The following is a 12,135-nucleotide window of genomic DNA, read 5'->3' as shown; positions in this document are numbered from 1 at the left end:
ATATTTGATCAATTCAAAGCATCCTTGCTATATATATATATATAGAGAGAGAGAGAGAGAGAGAGAGAGAGAGAGAGAGAGAGAGTATTAAATTATATAATATCTTTCCCAATATAGGTTTTAATGACTATAACTTGTAATATAACAAAAGCTTTTCATTACAGATAAATGCTGATCTTTGGATCTTTCTATTTATCAAAGAATCCTGAAAAAAAGTTATTTTAAATATTGAAAATATTTTACAATATTACTGCTTTTGCTGTATTTTGAATCAAATAAATGCAAGCTTGGAGCGCAGAAGAGAATAAAAAAAAAAAAATCGTAATGTTCAAAAACTTTTGACTGGTAGTGTGTGCAGCTGGGGAAACAAATCATAAAATATTACAATAATATCATAGCCTTACATGAATACACTATGCGAATACAGTAAGACAGATGCATTATGTTTTCCTGTTGTCTTAAACCCGGTTTCAAAACCCTTAGATTTTCTCGTAGCTGCACAATCTTGTCTGTATGTAAATGCAAAGTCATTTTTAGTATATCTTTCGCTTTTAAAATCATGTAATGCATATACAGTCATTCACAGCCGCAAATCCCGAGGCGTCGAAATGTGGCTTGAAATGATCCGACACTTTCCAAACCTACGGCTGTGCGGAGAACATCGCTTAATCAGCCAAAGTAATATTCAGCTCTGGTGAATACATGAATACATTGTCGCTGAGTAAATTTACAGCTCGGCGTTCGCAAATCAGTCCTCATCTGTGCCGTAACCACTTATGAAAAACGGCTCGGTCTCGTCCATCCATACTTGCCCACCTCCCTTGCACCTGGTCCGTCTGGATCCTGCTGTCAGAGACACGGACAGGCCATCAGTACCAGACCCACCTGCCGGGAGCCGAGAGGCCTGACGTTTATTCTCATCACTCAGAGAGAGAAGAACAGCTATTAGCAAAACTTTCTCGCTCTCTCCAGTCCATTAGTGATCCAGGTTAAAGCGGGCTATAAACTGTCAGTCACGTTTCATAAGATACTCCAACACGCCGCTGAAATTAACACCGTTAACAGTTCTATTAGGGGATCGTGTTTAGAGGACTATAGTTTTCACGATGTGATAACTACGCCCTCAAACCTCCTATTGCATTTCACCGTGGGGCTTGTTGAATTGGTCGTTTGCCAGATCGATCAAATCCTGTGTGAAAATTGTGCAGTTAAGGGTGCTTTCACCATCAATTACTGGGTTTTTGCCAGACTCTGACGGTTTGTATTGTGAAATGAACCTTTTTGACAAAGCACTCAATGTTCCCACTGATTTTACTAGAAAAACATTTCTGTCCCTGCATTCTCTCTCTGCTTGTCTTACCGTTCCAAGTTTGCGAAAATGCCTCAGATTTAATTGTTGTTATAGGGGGGAGTTGATGTTCTCCCGAAGGAATCACTTCAGAGCTGTCACATGATTCTAAACAATAGGCGCGCAAGGATCATGCCAATAATTAGTGACTGTTTCCATTGTGATTCAGCTATAGGGAGGACGACTCATCAGAACACTATAATTTATCCTTTTCTCTATTCAAACCCTGTTTACTCTCTGTAATCACACGAGACATGGTTGTTGCAGCTAAAATAAATGTAATTTGAAATAATTCACCAGAGCAGTATTTTTCCTCATTATGTTTTTAGTGGTTTAGATTATTAATTAAATATGCACATGTAATAAATTGCATTTGTATATATGCATTTAATGCATTGGCATTTAGGTTATGCAGTTCATTGGTTCTTGTGTGTTCTGTGAATAGAACCTGTCGACTATTGCATTGCTCGTGCTATTTTTATATAGCTATTGCTTGAGCTACTACATTTTTTTAAAGCCTCAAAATGCATTTGGACTCTTAATTCACACTTAAAGGGATAGTACACCCAAAAATGAAAATTCTGTCATTAATCACTCATCCTCATGCCGTTCCAAACCCATAAGACCTTCTTTAATCATCGGAACATTCCGAGCGCTTTCTGACCCTGCATAGACAGTAACTGACACATTCAAGACCCAGAAAGGTAGTTAGGACATCGTTAAAATAGTCGTATTAAACACGCATTGAAGTCTGACACGGAACAGAAGAAATTGTTGAATAAAGTTCTTCTTTGTGCACAAAAAGTATTATTGCTTCTTCATAACATAACGATGTCGCATGGACTATTTTAATGATGTCCTTACTACTTTTCTGGGCCATGAAAGTGTTTTCTGGGTGAACTATCCCTTTAAATTTGTAAGAATTAACATTGATTAATTGATCGATTGATTAATTGTTTTTTATATACATAATAAATATACACAGTGTACACACATATGTTAACAAAAACGTTTATTTTGGATCTGATTAATCGCGATTTATTGTTTGACAGCACTAATTTAAATAAAATAAGCATTGAAATTGGCACTTTTTTAAGTTAGCATTTATAAAGCTGAGGGTGAATGCATCACATGCAGTCCACCACTAGGAGACACCTATGAGTCTGTAGACCATATATGTGACTGAATGCCTATGTTCCAGAGCCAATGAAAACATGCCACATCAGAGACAAGGGCCAGTTTTATTTTCACTGATTTTCAGTATGCCTTCTAGATGAGCTTCTCAAGTGACTATATGAACCATAAACACAAGTCATTACAGGCACTGCCAACTAGAACCACAAACTTCTGGCTTGGCTTCTGTGTGAGTGTAGATTACCACAGATTTCCCCAACAACCTCAAACCTCAGGCACTCTGTTGTCAAGCATCCAGGCAAAAGCACCACCGTTAATAGTGTTAGACCCGGAAAAGTTCTGTTTAAGTTCAACATCATAAATAGCCATATACTGCACGTTTTCACCTTATTAAACGTGGATGGAGCAAGCGGCTAGAGCTCTGAAGACCATGCAATGTTTGTGTAAGTTCAACAGGAGGTGCTGTGCTGCTCTGGTATGAGAAATCTATCTTTGTATCTGGTATAGACTAAATAAAATGTGTTAGCATGCATTCCATATGTGATCCCCTGTCTGACTGTGAAGCTTCATGAATGCAAAAGGGAAATAAGAAAGCATGCTTTTTGTTGTATGAGAAATAACTTTTTCATGTATAATACCTTAAAAAATGATTTTGTGCCACTTTGAGCAAACCAATGTTCTTGATTTAAGGACATGTCACTGTGAGACTCTGTCAAGTTGCCAGATCCTGCTATTATAAGCTTCCTTGGACTGATTTTTTTCCCTTCTAAATTGACACTTTAGAAAGTTGGTAAAGTTGGAAGTTGAAATTTAGGGTTAGCAATAGCTTTATTGTATCTATTTACGAAAGTCTTGAACAAATTCTGGTTTATTGTTATTTTTTCTTAGCAGTATCTGGCAACACTGCAGCGTTGAAACAAAACAAGTATGTTACAGAATTAAATGAAATATCCAAACACTGGCCATGAAGAAGTCTATGCTGTTTCATTCAGTATAGAAGGTAAACTTTCACAGTCACGTCAGAAACATTCATAAGAGCACTAGACAAAGCCATCGTTTATATAGCAATGTTCATTAATGAAATCTATAACAGTAATGTTGCATGAAAAAATAACTAAATTATCCACCCCTAACCTATAGTACAATATTAACAAATATTTGATACAATAAATTTGATCTAATTTAACAGTTCCCCCAAAAAAACACAAAAAAAACCTGAGAAAACATCTTTCACAAACATCTACATGTCTGTCCCTTTTAAAGTTTTTAGTTTTAGTGTACAAGTTGTATTTGTGGGTGTTATAATAGCAGAATTCTTCATTTTCAAACCCTGGTTGTGGCTATGTTCTTACACACCCTCAGATAATGATCAGTGAGATCTACACTTTCAGAAACTGCATGCCTCAGATTTTCTGCTGCCCGACTCCTAATATGGTATGGGTGCAGAGTTCAGCATGCCTTCTAGGTCTCTCTCTCTCTCTCTCTCTCTCTCTCTCTCTCTCTCTCTGTGTTTGTTTGGAATGTGCTACTCTAGCTTTTTTAGAGATAAAGACTATTTAGATCAGTTGCAAAATGAAGAGGGAATTGAAAGTACCAGAGATTTTTTTAAATCTCTTCTGGAGTAGGGCAGAGATGGATCATGGTGACAGAAAGACATACCAGGGAGAGAAAAAGTGAAATGAAATGACATATTGGACAAAAGGTAATTCTGAAACATGGTTACATCTGTCAAATTCAACCTTTACTCACCTCAATAACCGGTGGTATATCCATTTTTTATTCTAAGTCTCAGAAAGGCATAAGACATCTCCCCTCTTTAAGTCTCAGTATGACATACAAAACATACCTTAACTCCCTTTTTCAAAAAGGAAGACGTATAGATGGAGAATCAGATATTGTTTTGACATTTTATCCTTTATTTGTATTCTGAGGTTTCAATCAAAAAGTGATTCTTCGAGAGGCGAGTCTGAATCAGTAGTGGGTGAGGTAAACAGATGAGAGATGCATGATGGAAGCAGAATATAGATGCTGGAAAATGATAGATAAGATGGATAGTATTTTGAGGCCCTGGCAGAAATTGATGTGCCTGAATGGCAGTAACGTAACAGGGAAGATATTGTCTGGGATACTGGAGGGCACACACCTGTCATGTGTAAGTAAAAGCTTGTACTATCCTAACACGAACCACAAGAGATTTTCTATTGGAGCTTCAGTAGGAGCTGCAGGTGCTGCACACAGTGTTATTTTGTGAAATCTGGATTCATTTAAGAATAAAATGAAAAATAAAAGATTGCAATATTCTTTGTTGTTGAAAATATAAAATGGCTAATTTCATCCTTTTGTATTCGCAGAAATTAGGAGTGGTAGTACAATAAAAATATTAAATAAAGTAATTATAAATAATTCAAATAAAATTCAAAAACTGTAATTCCAGACATTTTATACATATACGTTATATATATATATATATATAAAAGTAATGTTCTTCAGGGTTTACACTCTTTATGGTGAATAAATTAACTTGACTTTTTGACAGTTTGTGATAATAAAATAAAATAAATCCATAATAAATAGAAATGTACTTTCTGTCTCTATCTGCCTAATAATTTAGAACAGAAAAAAAAAAAAAATTAAGCCATCTTGTGAAGTGCACTGTGTTCCCTGTTGGGTCCCAGTCATCTGGCCGAAAACCACTGCTGTTATATGTCATAAGAACTGGAGTATTTTCTCATGGTATGTCCTGTCTCTGTGTGTTTTTAGATCCCTACGTCAAGATTCACCTGATGCAGAACGGCAAGCGGCTGAAGAAGAAGAAGACGACAATCAAAAAGAACACCCTCAACCCTTACTACAACGAGTCTTTCAGTTTCGAAGTGCCATTCGAACAAATCCAGGTAAATCAGGTTTTTTTTTTTTTTTACTTGTACTGAAAGCTCTAAAAAGGCAACAGCAAATTCAGCGCAAATTCCCTTTTTCATTATTGTCATTAAAGACTAATTAAACATCCTGTGTTGAAATTCCTAGAGACTAATTGGCAAGCAACAGACAATAAGTAACTTGTGATATGGGATATGGCTCGGCATGAGGCTTTTAAAAGAATTATTGATAATTAGTTAGAGAATAAAATGGATGCAATGCTTGCTAGTGCACTAAGAATAAAATTGCTTCAAATTGATTTAGCATTTCACAGTTCAGGGGAAACATTTTATGCTTTGAGTGAGCTGCTTTGCATTTAAAGTGTGTCTGGGGGTCTGTTAACCAGAGAGGCCTTTCTCCCTTCCCGTTCACACCAAGCAGCAGACGTTTCTAAAAGCAGCTATCCCCAACTAACAGTTCCCCGCTCATTGTACATCCCTCAATATTTCATTACATGGCAAATTAGTTCTGGCTCCTGAGAACAATGGCCCCAGGCCTGTTCTCACTGGTCAGTGAAATCCAAGCGGAGAGGTGGATCGAAGGATAATCAGGGCTCTGAAGACGTTAATTCATATTGTCTGCTCGCATGTCGTGCGTGGGTTGGATCAGGCTCAAAGTAAGCAAGCTAAGAGTGAGCCATTGACCCAGAGCTCACACTGATCAGTTGTGTGCTCACAGTCAATTTACAGAGTTGTTCGGGACCTCTTTGAGGGCACCCGCTGGCCTTTCTTTGGTAACTGCTTCCATGCTCTTCAAAAACCCAAACTGCTACAGAATTTTTTCTTGAAAAGACCCTCACACTGAAATAATTGTAGTGGTATTTGGGAAAATGGTCAATGGTGTGCACCACTATGTGTATTTTCAGTCATTGTTAAACAATGTTTCCCAGCAACCCATTGTAAGATATTCATAATGTTAAAGGCCTCTTCATTAAGTTATAAAATGTAGTTTTTAAATGTGTCAGAATTTATAAAACCTTTTTATATATACTATACTTAATATATGTCTATATACATGGCTGTTCAAAAGTTTGGGATTCAGTAGTTTTTTTTTTTTTTTTTTAGCAATTAACACTTTTCAGAAAGGATATATTAAACTGATCAAAAGAGAAAATACAAACATTTATAATGTTACAAAATATTTCACTATATATTATAATCGCGATTAATCATATCCAAAATAGAGTTTATATAATATATGTGTGTATAAAGTTTTGTTTTTATAATATTTGAGTGTTTACTGCATATATTTATCATGTATATAAAGACACACACATAAAGTTTATATTTAGAAAACATTTACATCTTCTTACGTTTATATTTGTCTTCATCTAATTTGTATTATATCTAAATACATTTAATATATAAACATAACGGTAAATTTTTTGAAATTGAGATTTATACGTCATCTGAAAGCTGAATAAATAAGCTTTCCATTGATGTGTGGTTTGTTAGGATAAATATCTATAATTATCTGGAATCTGAGGGTGCAAAAAATTTTAATATACAGAAAATCACCTTTAAAAGTCCTTAGCAATGCATATTACTTCAGGCTGGGCAATGATTAATCGTTATTAATCATAAACAAAATAAATGTTTTTGTGTACATAATATATGTCTGTGTACTGTGTGTATATATATATATATATATATATATATATATATATATATATATATATACACACATTTCACAGGAATATTTTACAATTTATTAGATAAAAAATTTAAACTATATTAAAATGTTATTTTAACAATTATATTCAATTGTAATATTTCCCAGTATTTCTGATTTGACAGTATTTTTGATTACATAAAAAACACAGCCTTGGTATACATACAAGATTTCTTTCAGAAAACGTAAAAAAATCTTACCGACCCCGAACTTTTGAACGACACTGATCATCATCATCATCGTCATCATCATCATTGTTATCACCCAGCACATGTTCAAACAAACTGAAAGGCACAAATGTTACATTGAAAATGTGTCTCTCTACTTTCTATTACAGAAAGTTCAAGTTGTTATAACTGTTCTGGACTATGACAAGATTGGCAAGAACGATGCCATCGGCAAAGTGTTTGTGGGCTTGAACAGCTCAGGCACCGAGCTCCGTCACTGGTCAGATATGCTGGCCAACCCGAGGAGACCCATCGCTCAGTGGCACGTGCTCAAGCCGGAGGAGGAAGTGGATGCCCAGCTGGCAGCTCAGAAAAAGTAGAGCAGTCCTAGCCCAGTTCCCCACCCCACATCCCACAAACCTGCCCGTGTAGTGCTCTTTACCCAGTGCGTGTAAATACCTCAGTGATAAAAGGATTCATGCACCCTCACTCCTAATTTCATGTCTAAGAGAACCGCCTTCTCTGACCACCCCCTTGAGATGTTGTGTTGTTACATCAGTTTCGACCCCTCGCCCCCTTCCTTCCCTCCTTCCGTCGATAAACTTTCTCTGTCCTTTGTTGTTTCATCCCCATCCATGACCTTAAAAGTCCCGACCAAATGCCCCCTTCTTTTAAGCAATATGATCTGTATAGATAGCGCATGACTGGAGGAATTTATTCTACCACAGGTGTATATATCAGTATGCAGACGAAAATGATTTCTAGTTTATGTGTTTGTATGTTGTTACCCGTTTCCTAATCTGTGTATATCTTGATGTTTTTAATAAGATGTTCTATTTTAAATTATGTAAATGCTGACATAGAAGAGCCAATATTATATATAACAGGATTTAAGAATTTTACCTTATTGCATTCCACTAAAATATACGATATATCTCTATATAAATATTTAAAGAATTCCAACCTGCAAGACGCTAGTGGAGGTACACTCACTTCGTAAAGGACGGTTTGCGCTTCATTTTTATTAAAAAAATAAAAAGCATACAGATGTACCGTACACGATAGACACAAATACACACTGAACACGAAGGCCATTAACTAATATGGTTTCATGGTATAAATGTAATATGCTGCTGACAATTATACAAGCACATGATTTCGTAAGAACTTTTTGTACTAATTTATCAAACTGAGGACCTGTACGCTTCGCTTAAACCACTTTAATCGAAGGAATTCTTCTTACTTGACGAAAACTAATCAGCCTTTTATTTTTTCTCCTACGGTGATGCTGTTAACTTTTAGTAAAATGGGTCCCCGGTTTGCTTCTTTCTTGTTTTCTGTCCTTCGATTCCCGAATTTTCCCGAATCCGATCTGGCGCCTTTGCGAAACCATAAATTGACAAGCTGTAGCCATCGTGTCCTTGATGCTTGAATTTGTGAAACGCTTCCTTTTCTCGTCGTTGGACTCGTTTCGTTGAGGAATTTATGGTTCAGCCTCCAAAAAAAATGAAACCAGGAGTTTTAACTCTAGCTTTAAGACAACTATTTTTTAGATTAAGTCAACGTCTGAATATTTTTGGTAACTGCATGATTTTTTTTACGATCTTTGCTAAAGGCTGGGTAACGGGGGGATTTATTTACACCGGGGCGTCTTTCAAGAGACTCCCTTGCCTTCAATCAAAAGTAATCAAACGTTGCGGGACGGAAACTTTTAAAGCGCTCGGTCCCGACGAGTCGATGGTGATGAGGAGGAAGAGGAGGAGGAGAGGCAAGCTTTTAAACACTGCCATTGTTTTCAGGGAGGTACAAGGAGTACGTGACTCCTCCCTCCACGCACACTTCACTCAGATAGTGGTTGTAGCTTAGGTTCATCGGGGAACAATGTATTTTGTCCGCGACGGTGCCCTAAACAGCAGTTTTTGCTTTCTGTTGCCTTTTCACAGTGACAATAGAGTTAGCCATGCTTAACTGCCAATCCCTTCCCCTGTGGCTACTGTTTTGCACTGTACAGTCTAGGAACGGACAGTTGCTTGTCGAAAAAAGTCAGTTCGTTCAATAGCGCAAGAAAGCGAACTGGCCCCCGACCGGTTTGAACGCCACGAGCATTAGCGAATCTTTAACAATAACCGTAAAAGTTAATGGTCTGTACAGGTAATAACATTCTAATGTCCTTTACTACGGGTCTAACAAGAGGGCGAGCAGACGTTTAGTCCATTAAAACCATGAGTTATCTTGGAGGAACCTCTCGCGTACACTAGATGCTAGCTTCAGGAGGAGTTTCTAAATGTTTTCAATGTTACTGTGTAGGTGATAGCACTGTTACTTAAAAATAAAAGGAGAAAAAAAAGCTATTCGTCATTCCATAGGAGTCTCTTGGGACTGAGTTGTGTATCACTGTGACTGCGGTGTGTGCTTAGCGTTGTAGTTTTCAGTAGGTAGCGGCCATCTTGTACTATAGTGACGTTGTGCTGCCATCCCCCTATCATACCACACGAGAGTACGAAAGAGAGAGCGACGGTTTCCGAAAAGCGTCACTGAGCGTGCGCACTCGCGAGTCAATTCACACAGCTTTTGTTGAGCACTGTGCAATACTTGTACGTTCATTCCCTAGTGTTTAAACGGGCGGCATCTCTCAATAGGAGCAAAAAAAAAAAAGAGAGCGAGAGAAAAAACGCAACCCTATACAGCGAGACGATGTATCCATCGACAGTAGTCTGGTTAGGTCACAGCACACGTGTAGTTTGGAGCTCAATATCTGTAAACTTGTTAAAGATTCCTCCGTTTTTCCCATTGCGTTTTCCTGCACAAAGATTTAACCATCTAAAAATTTGGGTATATATATATATATATATATATATATATATATATATATATATATATATATATATATATATATATATATGAAAACCCTTCCTTTTCAGAATAGGTGTATATATATTTTTATATCTGTCCTGATATAATTTCCTCATTATTGGGATCGTCTGGATATAAGAGAATTGTATCAGTCTTGTTATGGAAATTATCTGTTGTACTACTAATATGATTGGCTGTACCATTTTGTTATCGCTGTTATGATCACATTCATGACTATGACCTGGTTATCGTTTCTTTAGTGCCCTATTGAAGACCATTTTATATTTATTATGGAACTCAGAATGTACAGTGAGGACTGTGTGTTTTGTTTCTATCTTTTTATTGTGGGACCAAGTATAGTTGGCCCTTTCATTTCTATGTTGCAATAAATATTGATTCATGTGTTGTATTCATAGCCGAATATGATTCCTTATCCTGTCGAAGAAAACTAACCTAGAGAAAAATGCCAAATTGTGTAATAGCAACTATAGGTACAATTATTACTCCTACTTTACCTGACTTATGTACTCTCATTTATGTAAGTATTTATGATATCTTAATACAAGAGGCTTGTTTATAAAACAAGGATAAAAATGCAGTTTTAGAGTCACAAACTGACACAATTGTTTCGTACGGCAAAACTATCAGGTAGAAGACAGCATTGCTCGTTGCACCTCAGAGGTTTGTAAAGTAGTCTGAAAAGCCATTTCTAGGCCTGCAAAGCAACGCTATCTTTTACTGAAGCCTACCAAAGCATGCAAACAGCTCCGACAACCACACCCGACAACTTGAAAAAGAAAAAACAACAAGCCCGATCGCTCAGCACAGTATACGCATACAACCTTCCGATACTCTACGACGACGAAAAGCCACCATTCAAGAAAAAGCTGTGTAAAGAATTAGAATCTGATGCTGTAGGGAGATCCTAGTTGCCTTTGTGTATATCAACTGCCTGCTTGAGTATTTTTGTGTGTGGAAATTTTCTCTGTAATCTTGTAGAACTGTTCGGGGTGTTTTTCCTGCCATACTGCTCGCCCCAGCGGCGAGCCGACAGTTATATTGCTGTGTATACCTTCATTTTTGATGAGGTGTTTTACAATTTGGTTTCACTTTGTGTAGTGATTCACTCTGTGGAGTTTCTGACTGTTGTTATATAACTTCATATACACAAATGGTCAATAAAAATGTTTTATTTCCTGTTCATACAGAACCCTCTCAAGAGCCTGTTTTTTTTTTTTGTTGTTGTTGTTTTTGTCTTGACTCTATTTCAACAGTATGAAATGAGTAACAATGTTCCATAGTTTCTATCAGAATACCTTAATAACATTTTATTGTCCATAGTACAGTGAAATGCGGCATGAACGAACAAATTAATGTAAAAAAAAACAAACAAAAAAAAACAGTAAAATAACAAAAGGATTCTTGAAGTTAGTTCCAAGAAGAGCCTATATTTAAAAATGAATAAAATTATGGGAATTTTATATTGGCCTTTTCATGAACATTGAATTTTTAGCTCTTAAATAATGACTTAATCCGCTAGAAGTTGATAATTTTTTTAATCCTTATCATGCGGTCATGAAATTCATTGAAATTCACTTATAGAAACTGTGTTTGCCATTGTAATTTTATTATAATTTTTTTTTGGTAAAGACATACCCCAGTCGGGTCTGCAGCTGAGAAATAATAAATGTTGTTAGACATAAGAGATGACAGCAGAGGGTGGAGGTTGTTGCATCAATAGATGCTCCTGAACAGTCACGTTTCACCTCAGGGTGGAAAAGTGGATTTGAATTTACATTATAAATGATATCAAATAAAATATAAAATATAGTGGTAGCCAAATATATATATATATATATATATGTATGTATGTATATATATGTATATATATATATATATATATATATATATATATATACATATATATATATTTATATATACACATATATATATATATATATATACATATATATATATATATATATATATATATATATATATATATATATATATATATATATATATACATATATATATATATATATA

General features: G+C 36.0%; 1 protein-coding gene across 8 annotated transcripts in view; it reads left to right on the top strand.

Annotated features, from left to right (window-relative positions):
* The window catches only part of LOC127956611 (synaptotagmin-1-like), a 210,564-nt gene extending 199,265 nt beyond the window's left edge, over nt 1-11,299 (top strand). For all 8 annotated transcript variants that reach the window (XM_052554662.1, XM_052554666.1, XM_052554667.1 and 5 more), the window contains 2 exons: nt 5,243-5,376; nt 7,407-11,299. In XM_052554662.1, the coding sequence (XP_052410622.1) occupies nt 5,243-5,376; nt 7,407-7,616 (344 nt within the window). In that variant the 3' untranslated portion in view covers nt 7,617-11,299. The remainder of the gene's footprint in view (nt 1-5,242; nt 5,377-7,406) is intronic.
* The last annotated feature ends 836 nt before the right edge of the window (nt 11,300-12,135 follow it).

The sequence above is a fragment of the Carassius gibelio genome, chromosome B4 (genome assembly GCF_023724105.1).
Source record: "Carassius gibelio isolate Cgi1373 ecotype wild population from Czech Republic chromosome B4, carGib1.2-hapl.c, whole genome shotgun sequence".
Lineage (NCBI taxonomy): Eukaryota > Metazoa > Chordata > Actinopteri > Cypriniformes > Cyprinidae > Carassius > Carassius gibelio.
This window is presented reverse-complemented; position numbering and strand designations above follow the sequence as displayed.